Source organism: Babylonia areolata, chromosome 16 (genome assembly GCF_041734735.1).
Source record: "Babylonia areolata isolate BAREFJ2019XMU chromosome 16, ASM4173473v1, whole genome shotgun sequence".
NCBI lineage: Eukaryota > Metazoa > Mollusca > Gastropoda > Neogastropoda > Buccinidae > Babylonia > Babylonia areolata.
The window spans coordinates 13,499,850-13,516,965 of record NC_134891.1 but is presented as its reverse complement, the minus strand read 5'-3'; the positions used below and the strand labels follow the sequence as shown (position 1 = coordinate 13,516,965).

General features: G+C 40.3%; 1 protein-coding gene across 1 annotated transcript in view; it reads right to left on the bottom strand.

The window, feature by feature from the left end:
* Positions 1-423: 423 nt before the first annotated feature.
* Positions 424-17,116, bottom strand: part of LOC143291174 (WD repeat-containing protein 48-like) — a 57,905-nt gene continuing 41,212 nt past the window's right edge. The window contains exons 14-19 of the mRNA XM_076600888.1: positions 15,945-16,016; positions 12,436-12,508; positions 10,719-10,833; positions 9,802-9,878; positions 7,072-7,267; positions 424-1,868 (exon numbers count right to left, since the gene is read on the bottom strand). Coding sequence (XP_076457003.1) covers positions 1,722-1,868; positions 7,072-7,267; positions 9,802-9,878; positions 10,719-10,833; positions 12,436-12,508; positions 15,945-16,016 — 680 coding nt within the window. The 3' untranslated portion in view covers positions 424-1,721. The remainder of the gene's footprint in view (positions 1,869-7,071; positions 7,268-9,801; positions 9,879-10,718; positions 10,834-12,435; positions 12,509-15,944; positions 16,017-17,116) is intronic.

Here is a 17,116-nt window from a genome sequence, read left to right as displayed (position 1 = left end):
GCTTTTAACCCGGAGAGCGCGATGAGCCACGATCATGGCTTTCCCGGTAAAGTGCGATGGGCCACGATCGTGGCTCTGTTTACATAAGGTCCGACATCGTACGGCTATACTCGGCAGCCTTCGTAAAACTGCCTCGTTCTGGTGTTACTGCCTCCCTGCTTGTGTTTGCACAAACTTTGAACGAGTTTATAAGTCCAGATCTTCGTATTTTTTGTAAACAATGAGTGACACTGAAGTTGACAAAGCTCAGGAAATGAGTGACCTTGTCACTAGTGATGATTCGTTTGCTGACAGGGATTCTGGTGAAAACGGCTTTGTTATTTTGACACTTGGGCATGCTGCCTTGCTTATTGTTCATTCAGTTTTGTGTCTCCAGCCACAAAAACTGGGGGGGGGGGGGGGGTGATGGGGGGGGGGGGGGGGGAGGGGGGATAAAGTGGGTTAGGCATGGATCTATTGCGATTTCTTGACCAAATCAAGCTAGAAAACTGGAATTATTTTGATTTAAAGCATTCTTGCTGCTTTTGAAAGCAACACGAGCTAAAAGAAAACATTTATTTCTGTTTTTGCCTGTGATTGCATAAAGTATTGTAGATGTGCGCGTGCGTGGCGTCGGTGGGCTTGTCTCAAACAAATAATACAATGCTTATAATTTCATTTTTTCAGTTATATTCATATCATGATTCTGCAGCCAGAACATTTTCTGCACAGTTTAATGCCAATTTTGAGATTTTGACTCTGTAAAAGATGTGAAAATACCTATAAACATTGTGGTTGACATTTTTGGAAAACAAGTGTGCAAAATTTGTTGTTTATATCCTGTGGAATATCTCCAACTACTTACAAGGTACAGCCTTTTTCTTACTTTTATCTGATTCTTCATTCACTCTACTTTCCAAAAATGTATAGGTTTACCTATTTATTCTTACTGATAAGCATACAAATGCCCCAAATCAGAGCACAGGTAGCGGAGGCAAACTATCCCTTTGTTTTAAGCATGATTTCTGTATGTATGTTTTATTATATCCAGCACTTTGAGGGTTAAACTCCACCACCCTCCCTCCTCTCTGCACATCATCATTCTAACTTTCAGTCATGTCAAGTGAACTATCCAACAAAATTTTGCTATACGAAGCACTCAGTTCATTGTCGTCAATAATTTGTAAAGCTTCTGCCACATCTTGGATGGCAAAATCTCATTTTTTGTTGTTGTAATACACTGCTGTTTAAAGCCAGAAGGGTAAAGTTGTGGTTCGTTGTCTGCCATTTTGAAAGCATCATGAGGGTGGTATTGACCATAACATCCAGAAATGATCATACAGAGCGTGATTGGCTGTTGCTCCTAAACATAGACATATGAAGCTGTCTGACTAGTGGCTACTGAACCACATCAACTTTAAAATAGAACTGTGAAAAATCCTCAAATGACGCTGACATATATGTACGTCAAGGGGCAAATAGTGAAGCATTTTTGCGTCAGTATATATATGTCATGGGGCACTGAAGAGGTTAATAATATCATAACTATCATTATCATACACACACAGACACACACACATACTCAGAAACACAGAGGATAAAAAAAACATTTAACAAAACACACAAACATACACAAGTGCACACAAAATAAAAGAAAAGAAAACATCTACTGACACCAGAACACCAACATTCAAAATCAGGGACAGACACAAGCAGAGTACACAGTGAAGGACTGCCCAGTTCTAGGAGTCCCCTGAGTTCAGGGCGCTGTACTTGGAGAAGCTATGGAAGTCTTTCTTGGACAGGGGTCGGTAGTGTAGGGTCAGATCCCCTGGCTGTTTCCAGATGAAGTGTCGCACGGTGCGCAGGTCCATGTTGGGGTCCAGCACCTGCCCACAGAACACCTGGTTAGCTGGTCATCAACACCTTCACAGGACAAACACCTGCCCACAGAGCACCTGGTTAGCTGGTCATCAACACCTTCACAGGACAAACACCTGCCCACAGAGCACCAGGTTAGCCGGTCATCAACACCTTCACAGGACAAACACCTGCCCACAGAGCACCTGGTTAGCCGGTCATCAACACCTTCACAGGACAAACACCTGCCAACAGAGCACCTGGTTAGCTGGTCATCAACACCACAGGACAAACACCTGGCTGCAGAGCACCTGGTTAGCTGGTCATCAACACCTTCACAGGACAAACACCTGCCCGCAGAGCACCTGGTTAGCTGGTCATCAACACCACAGGACAAACACCTGCCCACAGAGCACCTGGTTAGCTGGTCATCAACACCTTCACAGGACAAACACCTGGCTGCAGAGCACCTGGTTAGCTGGTCATCAACACCTTCACAGGACAAACACCTGGCTGCAGAGCACCTGGTTAGCTGGTCATCAACACCTTCACAGGACAAACACCTGCCCGCAGAGCACCTGGTTAGCTGGTCATCAACACCTTCACAGGACAAACACCTGGCTGCAGAGCACCTGGTCAAAAACGTGTGAACAGGACAAACAACTGCCCACCACTCATGACAGTTTTTTTTTTTTTTAGCAGTAAAGAATATGTTAATGAAAAACATTCACAGCAATGAAAACAATGTTTCCCAATGGCCATGTAGATGGATTTTGTTCATAGATGTTTTTGTAACTTTAGTGATGTCCCCCAAACACTAACTGTGTTTAAAAGCTATATGGACAGCAAAGCTGCATATAGTTATAAGCAACCCAGAGTGTCTGTGTTGGGTTTGTACATACTGTTGGAATATGAGTCATGGAAAACACAGAAAAAGAAGAGATGGCTAACCATGTTCTCCTCCGTCACTTTTTGATACATGGAATTCTCAGAGAATGTTGCACTGTATGACTTGTGATCGCAACAACCCATTTGACCTTTATGATTACATTAAAATTTTTATGCATTTTCATTTTCCCTACATACATACTGAAATATTGTACTGATCACATTTAAGTTTGACCACAGAGATGAGACCAAAAAATGATTTGCAACAAAATAATTCTTTTGACAAACTGGTTGTATGGATCAGCAGCAGAAGAAAAATAAAATGAAGGTCATAACTGAATGCGTTTTATCCTTGCTTTTAATGATTGTGTGTATATATGTGTGTGACAGTGCAAAAGGGTTGGATGAATGGTGTCATGGTGTCTATTTGAAGTGAGTTAATTGGTTAATTTTATTTTGTACATACAGTCAATGAGTTTTATACAGTTAAAGCACTTTAAGCTTTTAGAAGAATGCATAATCATTATTATTACTGTTATTATTTTGTTATTATCACTGTAAATGTCATTAACATTGTTGTTATGATAATTATTATTGTTGTTATTATTATTATCACTATAAGACAGATAACACATAATCAGGAAATTCCAAAAGAAAGGAAAAACACACAGTAGTGTCCATGTAGCAAATAATGTTCATAAGTGTCTCGCGAACCTGGAGAAACTAATTCATGGACTGATTCTTAGTTACATGGGATTTTGGACAAAGATCAACTTCAAGAAAATTAAGAAGATGGTTTATGAACTTGTCATTATATTGGCCCCCAAAACGAAAAACTAATGTTTTCCAAAATTACCCTACAAGCTGCACACATACCAGACAAGTTTGCCAATCCAACATGACAGATAGTGTTTTCTTCTGTAAGGGACTGCAGCCCTTCCTCTTTCAAAACTAACCATCCTCTCCCACCCACTCTCCCACCCTTTACCCTCCCACTGCCTCCCCCAAACCACCCCCTCTAATTATATAAATGTGTTTGTGTGTGTGGACCTGACTGAATGACAGGAAACCAATGATGAGCAAACCAAAGGCAGCTCTCAGTTCGCTCTATCCAGGTATGCAACCTGTTGTGTTAGTGACTTTGTAAAGCACTTAAAGCTGGTCTCTGACCAAAGATATAAGTGCAGTGCTGTATAAGTATCCATAACAATGTCGTTACTTTATAACAACACAAGGGTTATATAAGTATCCATAATAATGTTACTTGATCACTACAATACAATGTTGTACCTGATCACTACACCAATGTTGTATTTGATCACTACAATGTTGTACCTGATCACTACACCATGATAATGTTGTAACTGATCACTACACCATAATAATGTTGTATCTGATCACTACAATGTTGTACCTGATCACTACACCATGATAATGTTGTACCTGATCGCTACACCATAATAATGTTGTATCTGATCACTACAATGTTGTACCTGATCACTACACCATGATAATGCTGTACCTGATCACTACACCATAATAATGTTGTATCTGATCACTACAATGTTGTATCTGATCACTACAATGTTGTACCTGATCACTACACCATAATAATGTTGTATCTGATCACTACAATGTTGTATCTGATCACTACAATGTTGTACCTGATCACTACAATGTTGTACCTGATCACCACACCACAATAATGTTGTACCTGATCACTACAATGTTGTACCTGATCACCACACCACAATAATGTTGTACCTGATCACTACAATGTTGTACCTGATCACCACACCACAATAATGTTGTACCTGATCACTAAAATGTTGTACCTGATCACTACACCATAATGTTATACCTGATCACTACACCATGATAATGTTGTACCTGATCACTACAATGTTGTACCTGATCACTACAACACAGTAATGTTGTACCTGATCACTACAATGCTGTACCTGATCACTACAACACAGTAATGTTGTACCTGATCACTACAATGCTGTACCTGATCACTACAAGGTTGTACCTGATCACTACACCATAATGTTATACCTGATCACTACACCAAAAAAAATGTTGTAACTGATCACTACACCAAAATAATGTTGTACTTGATCACTACACCATAATGTTGTACCTGATCACTACACCATAATGTTCTACCTGATCACTACACCATACCAATCATATGACTGATCACTACACCAAAATAATGTTGTTACCTGATCACTACCCATAATGTTGTAACTGATCACTACACCATAATGTTGTTACCTGATCACTACACCATAATGTTGTTACCTGATCATGACACCATAATGTTGTACCTGATCACTACACCACAATAATGTTGTTACCTGATCACTACGCCATACCAATCATGTTACCATAATAATGTTTTACCTGATCTTTACACCATAATGTTGTACCTGATCACTACACCATAACAATGTTGGTAACCTCGGCCCCATACAGAATGGACTGAACCATTCGTCACTCACCACATGACAGCATGAGGTGACCATGTCGCGCATAAAGTAGCCATAGTAAACCCACAACTTTAGTGAGCGAGAAACCGAAAGAGAGAACATGCCATGTTGTGCTGCCATTAATCGCTCCAGGAAACCTTTGAAGGTGGAATGAGAGAAAGGAACAGCATTTCATTGATAAGGGAAAGGCGTATTCCATGTGATTGTTCATTTGTTTTTACAATGCTACTGTGCAGTGAACAAAAATTTATGGTTTCTTCTTCTTCAGTTTAATCTTCTTCTCATTATCATTATTATTATCATTATCATTATTGCTCTTGGGCTTAATTTGTGGTACCTCTTGTGTTTATCATGTTGTCAAATTTGCACTTCTATCAGTTGCTGTGAATAATATATATGTGTGTGAGATCTTCAGTTTAACATCTATTCACTACAAGTGTTATCTGACGGATATGTGTGTGTGTGTGAGTGTGTGTGTGTGAGTATGTGTGTGCGTGTGTGTGCGCGCGCGTGTGTTTGTATGCGTGTGCGCGTGTGTGCATGTATGTGTGTGTGCACTTTTCTTTCACATTAATATATCCGTCCGTGCATGTGTGTGTGCATGTGCGTGTGTGTGTGAGAGAGTGTATGTGAAAGGGGGAAAGGGACAGTAAGGCTACTGGATGATGTTATGACTGTATCTGTATCTTAGTCCTTGATGATGGTGACATCGAGACCTGTAGGGCAGTGTGAGTGATCTTTGTGTAAAACCAGCTGCTGTGGGCAGAAAGGAAGCCACCATGGTCAAAGAGATAGGGATGTCATAAACCTTCTTCAGCCTTTTATGTGGTGCTCAGCCCTCTGTCTTAACTCACTCGGGATGACAAGTTTTCTCCCTTGCTTTTCCCCACAGACGGCCCATTTGTAAGGGTTTGGAAAAAAATTACAAAAAATACAAAATACTGTGTAAGAAAATGAAACTTTCAGAACTGGTTTATTACGTGTTGAGCTATTACATATAAAAAAAAAAAAAAAAATCAAATTTCTCATCTTATTTTTACAGTTTTGTCATATGTAGAAAATAATGCCAATTTTTCACCCCGAATCACCATACCCATGCTCGCTTTCTGCATTAAATTCGCTTTCTTCTTCATCATCATCCACCTCTTCAATGTCCGACCCTTCAGTTTGTAGCATTTCAAGTACTTCGGCAACCCTAAAACATTGCCGTCACTGCCTTGCTCGCTTCACAACATTCTGAGAAGAGGCCGCTTTGCTAACAGGCTGGCATGCGAGCAGATGACTGGTCAGTGACTTTGTCAGTGTGTGTGCGAGACAGGCCACACATCCCAGACTAACCAATCATACTGTTCGATTGTGGAGTGACCCAGATTAGCGCACTCTGCTTGGCTAATCACAAAATCACGTGTACAGCGCATGATGGAATTTTACTTTCGGAGAATGCTATTCCATTCCTTCGTCTGAAACCGAATACGTTTTGTGTAGGAATGCGTGAGCATTCCTTCGTCCGGAAAGTGTTAAGACTTCACCTCTGCATGTCCGCAGGAGGAGAACAAAAACACACACACAGAGGCAGTGGCCGCTTTGATGCTGCCATTATCAAAGACTGAGATAAGGGAAGTCATGAACAGTCATAAACATGCCTGTTACATGGACGACAGCCATTTGTTGACTATGCCTCTGTACTTCCACAGACAAACACACAACACATACACACACACATGTGTACATGCACACACACACACATACACACACACACAAAACATATGTTTGCTGCATTGCCAGCACAAGCGGCATGGGAGCACTGACATGGCGGCTTCTGATGATTACATCTTAATAATATTGTTACCTGATCACTGCACAAGAGCTCCACTCGTTCTTCAGCCACAGTGGACAGATCTTCGTCTTTCTCAGCCTCTTTCTCCTGACTGGCGTTGCTGGCAGCAGCCTGGGATCCGGCGTCTGAACCCTGGCCCAACACTTTCTCATAGACGTGTTCTATCACCTTGCGTACCTGGATCATGTCACTAGCTGACAGGCGGTCCCTGGAGACAGACAGACACCGTATCATCTTGTATTCTACTGCACTGTATTCTATTGTATTGTATTGTCTTACTATCTGTCAGAGATTTATCTCTGTGAAATTGGAGCTGCTCTCCCCAGGGTAAGCGCATAGCTACAAGTGTGCTCGTTTTCTGATCAAAGTGGATTTTTCTACAGAATTTGCCTGGGACAAGCCTTATGTTGCTCTGTTTTTTTGTGTGTGAGTGCTAAGCGCATGTTACATCTGAGTTGTCTCATCTGAATGACTAGTGTCCAGACCACCACTCAAAGTCTAGTGGAGGGGGAGAAAATACTGCTGAGTGTGTGATTCAATGCCATATGCTCGTATTCTCCTGCTTCTCAGGTGGATGCGTAATCACTAGGCCATCACTCCACTGTGTTTGTCTGGATCATGTTGCTGACCAACAGGCTGTTCCTCAAGACAGACAGACACTGCAGACCAAAGTATGGACACGGAGATAGGCTTTATATTAGTGAAACAACAAAAATGTAATAATGTAGTGTTCTGCCTTACCGAAACGACAGTACAGTACACCCCAACGAAGAAAGGAATATGTCAGAGAGAGAGAGAGAGAGAGAGATACGGATACGGATGATTTATTCATCAGGCCATAGCCCTTATGAAGGGGTACACAAACATCATTTGTTATGTCACATTTGTTTGAATAAACACGAGAAAACCAAAATCACATGAAATCACATGAAACACAGATACATTTGCAAAACATATTATTAGGTTGCAATTTCTCTAAATTTAAATGCTTTGTGCAGGAAAATGGACAAATTCCATACATCATTTTGCCTTTCGGACGACATCAATAAGCACAACTTGAATGCACAAGGTTGTCGGAAATATCTGGCTGGAATATATCTTTCTCTTAACCCCTTAAGAGCCGAGCAGCTCAAAACAACATGCACTTTGTCTTCTTTGTCTTCCTGGCATAATAGGCAAATCAAATCATTAACATCAAATTTACTGTATTTGTAACGATGTACAGCCAAACTCGACACACCCAACCTAAATCTTGTGGTTATTATTCTTAGATATTTGTCCATGTTTAACGTCAAATAAGGTTTCATATCATGTAGTCCGCAAAATGTTCTATACATACTAAATCCATTACTGTTTTGAACATGCTCATTCCATGCTTGCCATCTACAATCAATTAAACGTTGACGAAAAATTTTAATGAAATCATTTATGCTACCCACACCTTGATTGAACCACACTTTGCCAAAACCATTTTCACACAGACAAATGCGTACATCAGTTACCCAGTTTTTCTTTCCTCTAGAATCCAAATCAAACAACATTTTGTAAGTTTTCAACGGTATCCTATTTTCTTCCATTTGTACTAATCTAAGCCAATATCGTATGCACTGAACAGCAACTTACTTGAATTTACAACTATAGGGTATCTATTAGTTTCACCATGTACAAGGTCATTAGGGGTGCGCATATCAAGACCCAAAAACTTCTTCAAAGCAAATAGATGCACAGATTCACAATGAACCCCACAACTGAACCATATTGCACAATTGGCTGCACTTGAAAATCAAACATTTTCAGAAACAATTTCATGGAAGTATTATTCAAAGACAGTCTTTTCATGATACATAATAACACATTTTTTGCCCTACAAGCGAGATCTTTGCAAGCCGAAACAAAGCTTAAACGCGTAGTAAAAAATATCCCTAAATTCTTGTACACATTTACCACAGGCATTGTAACACTATCATAAAGCCATTTTTCCCTCACACCTAAGAATCCCCCCTTTCGAAATACAATAATATTACTCTTTTTCATATTAACCTTCAACTGAAGAGATGTGGCAGTTTGATGTAAGATATTTAATTGATTCTGCAGACCAACAACAGTCTCGGATAATAAAATAACGTCGTCAGCCAACAAAAGAATAAACAGTTCAAATGCATCATAAGAAATAGTGGCACCGTGTCTTCCATGATTGAGTATTTCTATCGCCAATTCATTAATAAAAAGAGAAAATAATATTGGACTGCACGCATCACCTTGCTTTACTTCTGTTGTACATTTGATATAATCTGTTAAGGAAGCACCACACCTAACTCTACATTTTACATTATCATACATACTCCGAACACATCTGTATAATTTACCTCTTATACCATTTCTTAACAAAATAGGCCAAAGTAAATTCCTGTTTACAGAATCAAAAGCCTTTTCAAAATCGATGAAGGCCACATATAATTTACGGTTATAAGAAAACTGTTTTTGTACCAAGAGAGAGAGAGAGAGAGAGAGAGAGAGAGAGAGAGAGAGAGAGAGAGAGAGAGAGAGAGAGAGAGAGAGAGTGAGAATAATACATATGGGAAAGACAGACATACAGACAATTATGGCTGCAGGTAATAATAGGAATCTGAAGAAACAGAAAAAGTGTTTATGCACACACACACACACACACACACACACACACACACAGACTGCAAACACACAGAGCAGCGAATGAAGTGGCCACCAGAAGACAGCACCCACTTTTTGATTGGCTTGATGCCCGTGCTGGGGTGGGGCTGCAGGAAGAAGGGAATCTTGGTGAACTTGGGCATGTTTTTCTGAAAAGTTAAACAAATGTTGATTTGGACAGGTTCTGAAAGAACACCTGTTCCCAGTCTTTGTTTTGAGGATCTACATGAAACCCAGTAAGACATAACACAGTACTCTCATAGTCTGCCTGCTGAGTTGGATGATTACATCATTTCACACACACACACACACACTTGGAGTGTTATCCAGTATTCCTGAATGTCTTTTTCATCATGGAAATCATATGTATTTTTGTGCAATACAATCAATACAAATATATATATATATATATATATATATATATATGATTTCCATGATGAAAAAGACATTCAGGAATACTGGATAACACATACTGGATATATACCTAGATGAACAAAATACAAATTTCATGATCTCAGTATCCAGCTTAATCCTGAAAACTTGCACCCCTATAATCAGAATCTGCAGAAAGAACTTTTTTTTTTCTTTTCTTCAGACCAAGTTGGTGTTGATAAATTAGTCGATAAACTATTTCCAAGAAAATGAACTGGTGAAAGGTAACAAAGGACACACTAACATACATTCAGAGAGGCAGATGGCACAGATAACCAAAACATAATTATCATATGGACTCGCTTTGTTTATACAAACAAGTCAAAAATGGCTATGATAATGGTTTGTATAGATTTGGGTTAAAAAAAAAATCAAAGGTAAAAAAGAAAAAAAAATCATTAACATCCTTGCAACGTATATGGGATATGCATATACTATAATGCTTACACACGCATACATGCACACATACTCATGCTGTTCATGCGTGCACACACACACACACACACATACACATTTATACACACACACACACACTGATGTGAAAAAGACAAGCATACATGCACAACCACATCCACCACCCAGGAGGGCACAGTCTCATTGAGCAACATCTGTTCTGTCTCTCCTCCAGCGTCTCGACACAGCAAGCGGAACAGTGTCCTCCCTCCCACCTCACTGCCCACACAACACGCTACATGATAACACATTGCAAGTTTCATTGTCAACAGTTCACATCTAGAGATGACACACTGCACATTTCACTGTTTGCAGCACACATCAAAACACATTGCACATTTCACCATTTGCAGCACACATTAAGAGATGACACGCAGCACATTTCACTGTCTACAGTTCACATCAAGAGATAACACATTGCACATTTCACTGTTTGCAGAAAACACGAAGAGATAACACATTGCACATTTCACTGTTAACAGTACACACCAAGAGATGACACACTGCAGGATAGCAGACTGCACATTTCACTGGCACACATCAGGAGATAGCAAACTGAATGTTTCTGGAGGACACATCAGGAGATGAAAAAACTACATGTTTCACTGTCAACAGTACACATCATGAGATAACACATTGCACATTTCACTGTCAACAGTACACATAAAGAGATGACACACTGCACGTTTCACCATCAACAGTTCACATCAAGAAATAACACGCTGCACATTTCATCATCTACAGTACACATAAAGAGATAACACACTGCATGTTTCACTGTCTGCAGTACACATCAATAGATAATACATTACAAGTTTCAATGTCTACAATACACATCATGAGATAATACATTTCATGTTTCACTGTCAACAAAGCAGAACAGAAGACTATGCAAAATAAAATAGTGTGCAGAACAAAATACTATTATATGCTCCAGGCTTCCTAGTCCAGAACAGAACAGAAAAAAGACTGTGCGTTTTATTGTCAATAGTGCAACCCCCGAAAGCGGAGTATGGCTGCCTACATGGCGGGGTAAAAACGGTCATACACGTAAAAGCCCACTCGTGTACATACGAGTGAACATGGGAGCTGCAGCCCATGAACAAAGAAGAAGAAGAAGATTGTCAATAGTGCAGAACAGAAAAACAATGTGCTACTGTATCATGGAAAAAAACTCCAAGGCAAATAAAATGACAAACATGAACAGCATCACAATCATTCAAGAATTCAACACCATGTGACAGTACAGTGTGGTACTAGTAACATTGTGAAAATAAAAAGCATACTCTCTTTGATTTTTGTTTTTTGTTTTGTTTTGTTCAAATATGAGAAACAATCTTGACACACGAGCCACAATCTTGAATTCTCTTGTGATTTCAGTGAAGCTAGACTCCAGCTTTCTGACTGAAACAATATGATAAAAGGACACATCCATTATAAGTGTCAGTCATGCTACGGTCTGGAGATGGGGGTCAAAGGGAAGGCACCTCCCACAAGCACCAACTGGACATCTGCTGAACTTACAGGGCAGAACAGAAACAGGTGATGGGTCAACCAAAGTCTGTGAACATGTTCTGGCACTAACACACCACACTGCAGCCATGGCAGATACAGTATAAAGCTTTAACACCTGGAAGTAGAAGATCCATCCAAACAAAACAGTTTGAGTGAGTGAAACAGATGAGGGCTACATCTTGTCACAGATGACATGAGACATCACTTGTTGTGGCACCACAGTCTGCAAACAATATTTGGGCAGGCCCATGATCACGTTGTCACAGCTAGATAACAACAGCGAAGTACAGGGAGTTGGTAACTGACCTGAAGATGACAGGCGTGTGGCCAGGAACAGAGAAGATGGTGGACGGTGGGCCCCTCTCCCCTCCATCAATGTCTGCACAGTAACTAAAACTGTAAACAGCAATGTCTATACAGTAACTTACACTGAACACAGCAATGTCTATACAGTAACTTACACTGAACACAGCAATGTCTATACAGTAACTCCACTGTACACATCAATGTCTGCACAGTAACTCACACTGTACACAGCAATGTCTACACAGTAACTTACACTGTACACAGCAATGTCTATAAAGTAACTCACACTATACAAAGCAATGTCTATACACTAAGTCACACTGTACACAACAATGTCTATTCAGTAACTCACACTGTACACAGCAATGTCTGCACGGTAACTTACACTGTACACAGCAATGTCTATACAGTAACTCACACTGTATACATGAATGTCTACACAGTAACTCACACTGTACACAGCAATGTCTGTACAGTAACTTACACTGTACACAGCAATGTCTACACAGTAACTCACACTGTAGACATCAATGTCTGCACAGTAACTTACACTGCACACAGCAATGTCTATACAGTAACTCACACTGTACACAGCAATGTCTATACAGTAACTCACACTGTACACATCAATGTCTATACAGTAACTTACACTGTATACATCAATGTCTATATAGTAACTCACACTGTACACATCAATGTCTATACAGTAACTCACACTGTACACAGCAATGTCTATACAGTAATTACACTGTACACATCAATATCTATACAGTAATTACACTGTACACATCAATATCTATACAGTAATTACACTGTACACATGAACGGCTACAAAGGAACTTACAATGTACACATCTGTCCCACCCAGCCCTTGTCCTCTCTTGCCCTTCTCTCTCACACACACATGCTCTGAATAACGAAGAAGGCATTGTCTAATTAACTGTCAAAATCATACAAGTAAATGCAGATGGCTAAGAAATCTTGATTGTTCTATACATAGCTCTATCAAATTCTAGGAGGCACTCAGTCTGTCAGCTTCATGGTTAATCATTTGTATAGGTGGTGGCAGTGTAATGAACAAAAAAAAAAAAAAAAAAAAAATTGTTAAGATACAAACATGCTAAAATAACTATTTTAAAATCAGTGTAACATCACCCACAACTTGCACACTTCCACCTGACCCCCCAGACTCCTCAACAAGAACACATCAATGCACACACACATAGTTTTACCTCTTTTTAAATTAAGTGATATTAGATGTATAATGTGTGTGTGTGTGTGTATGTGTGTGTGTGTGTGTGTGTGTGTGTGTGTGTGTGTGTGTGTGTGTGTGTGTGTGTGAGAGTGTGTGTATGTATGTCTGCATGTATGAAAAATTTGTAATGTGCAAAGATAGGATTAATTTGAACAGTGCAGTCAACATTCTGTCACTACTAAAATCAAGCATAAGTTTTAAGCAAATTAAAGAGAAAATCAATACGATAACATATGTAGCCTAAGTTACACAACAGGTACACATCAGTCCAACTATATAACAGGTATCCAGCAACTGGGTGAGTCAGGAGAGGGGTGGGGGTGGGGGTGGCTGGGTCAGGGGGGCATGTTCCCCCACAAGTCCAGAACCATGCTGCTTGTCTTGTCTTTCATTCCTCTAAATTTAATCATGTCTCTCCTCTTCTTCATGCTTTACCCTCACGCCAACTCCGCTCTTCTTCTGACACCCGCCTGCTTAGGATCCCCCCTATTCAAACCAACCAAGCCCCCATTTTTTGGAATCAACTTCCTCAGCCTCTCCATCACTCATCTTCACTGCAGTCTTTCAAATCCAGTCTGAAGACCCATCTATTCCCCTCCCGAACAATTCTCAACAGCTTATTCCTTTCCAGTCTGAACTAAAATGACTATCAGTGAGTGAGTGAGTTTGAGAGTTTCAGAATATGTAGGTTTATTTTTGATAGTGTACTGCAACTTGTGTGCATGGATGTGCATGCATGCTTGTGTGTATGTTTGGGTGTGTGTGAGTGAGTGAGTGAGTGAGTGAGTGAGTGAGTGTGTGTGTGTGTGTGTGTGTGTGTGTGTGTGTGTGTGTGTGTGTGTGAGAATAATTTAATAATGTTTTGAATCTTGTGTTTAATTTTTCCTTTTTTTGATATTTACGTGTTTTTTGTGTGTGTTTTTTTTCTATTTGTAAACGCTGAGGGCTTATTTTCAAGATCAGGAGAAATGCTCATGATAATAATAATAATCTGCTTTGTGTAGAAACAAAGAAGGAAATGAAAAATGTGTATAAACAAAGAAGGAATGAAAGGTGCATATAAACAAAGAAGGAATAAAGGTGCATATAAACAAAGAAGGAATGAAAGGCAGATATCATTGTAGAAACAAAGAAGGAATGAAGGGCATGTAGAAATAAAGAAGGGACAAAAGATGTGCAAAGAAGGGACAAAAGATGTGCAAAAACAAAGAAGGGACGAAAGATGTGTTGAAACAAAGAAGGAATGAAAAATGTGCAGAAACAGAGAAGGAATGAAAAATGTGTAGAGACAAAGAAGGAATGAAAGATGTGTTGAAACAAAGTAAAGAAAGACGTGTAGAAACAAAGAAAGAACGAAAAATGTGTTGAAACAAAGAAGGAATGAAAGATGTGTAGAAACAAAAGAATGAAAGATGTGTAGAAACAAAGAAGGAATGAAAAATGTGTAGAGACAAAGAAGGACTGAAAGATGTGTTGAAACAAAGGAATGAAATATGTACAGAAACAAAGGAGTGAAAGATGTGTTGAAACAAAGGAATGAAAGATGTACAGAAACAAAGGAGTGAAAGATGTGTTGAAACAAAGGAATGAAAGATGTACAGAAACAAAGAAGGAATGAAAAATGTGTAGAGACAAAGAAGGACTGAAAGATGTGTTGAAACAAAGGAATGAAAGATGTACAGAAACAAAGAAGGAATGAAAGATGTGTTGAAACAAAGGAATGAAAGATGTACAGAAACAAAGGAGTGAAAGATGTGTTGAAACAAAGGAATGAAGGATGTACAGAAACAAAGGAGTGAAAGATGTGTTGAAACAAAGGAATGAAAGATGTACAGAAACAAAGAAGGAATGAAAGATGCGAAGAAACAAAGGAATGAAAGGCAGACATTAATGAAGAAACAAAGAAGGAATGAAAGATGTGAAGAAACAAAGGAATGAAAGGCAGACATTAATGAAGAAACAAAGAAGGAATGAAAGATGTGAAGAAACAAAGGAATGAAAGGCAGACATTAATGAAGAAACAAAGAAGGAATGAAAGATGTGAAGAAACAAAGGAATGAAAGGCATGTAGAAACAAAGAAGGAATGAAAGGCAGACATTAACGTAGAAACAAAGAAGGAAAGTAAAAGATGTGGAAGGAAGACAGAAGAAATGAAGATGGGAAAGGGAAGAAGAAAGGACCAGAAGAAAATTAGAAAGAAAGAAAGGACAAAAAGAAAAAACAAAAAAAAAGAAAAAGAAAAAAGGACAAGACCTGCAACCTCCTCCATCTGAGCCTTAGGCCAGTGTTCCAGTAAAGCCTGCAGTAAGGTGTTGCCGATGTTGCCTGCAACAGACACATGCACACACACATACTGTAAACACATCCTACCCTAAAACCTGTACTTCAAAACAAGTCAACAAAAGTTTGTGTTCTTTCAGAAAAAAAAACGTATACGCTGTCAAAATAATGGAACTTCTGTTTTAATAGGAGGAGTTTGTATTATACTCCATGTTTGGTGATACATATACTTACCATGTTAAACTGATGCAAACTAGTCCTATTGGTTTGCTCTGCTTGGCCAAATTTCGCGTGGCTAACAGTGAAAAGATGCCCCTTCTTGCCCGGTCCGCTCTTAGCCAATCAAACGCCTCTAAAAGCTATAAGCGCTGAATCATTCCGTGGCCAAGGCTCTCCACACCATCTTGTCAGGTTTTCGCTCGGTCTCGTCTTACGCTTTTTTTGGCTATTAAGCGTGTTCATTTGGCCTTATTTTGCTGCATGCGGCTTGTCTGTATATTTTTCTTACATTATGTGTACTCGTTTCGACTCGGCCCCCTCGATTCGTTCGTTTTTTTCTACCTCTAAGTCGATCCTGTCTTTCCTTTCTCTGTTGGGGATCAAATTTTCGCTGGGTGCCTACGCGCGGTACCATGCCTCGTATGCCATCCTACGAAGGCAGGGATCATGATGCTGGGACTGAGACTCGGCAAGAGACTCTCCCAGGCCCGGAGCTCATGATTTCTCCCGATAGGGACCGCGGCGATGCGTCTTTAAACGCTGATCGCGGAGGCAACGCTCATTCCAGTAAAACGGTCATGAAGGGGACCGGGGGAGTAGCAAGTCCTCTCTTGCCAGTGGGGACTCGCGGCTGGGTGCGAACTCCCAAGGGGAGGCCGCCCCCCACCGTTACACGGGTCCCCACACGGAGACGGCCCTCAGGGGCCCCAGTGCTGTTCCCCCTCCTCCCTTCTCGGTCGACCCCCCTCCCCCACCTCCTTCTGGGGGAGAGAAACATTTGGTTCCGGGGCGGGGGACCTCTACTGTGCCCACCCCGGGCCAAGCCACCCCAGTCTCCCTACGGGTGAGGATTCGGGGTGCGTGGCAACCTGCTCTGCAGGTCTTCCCGCTATCCGGCCGGTCTCCCCTGCTGGGGGAGGCCCGCG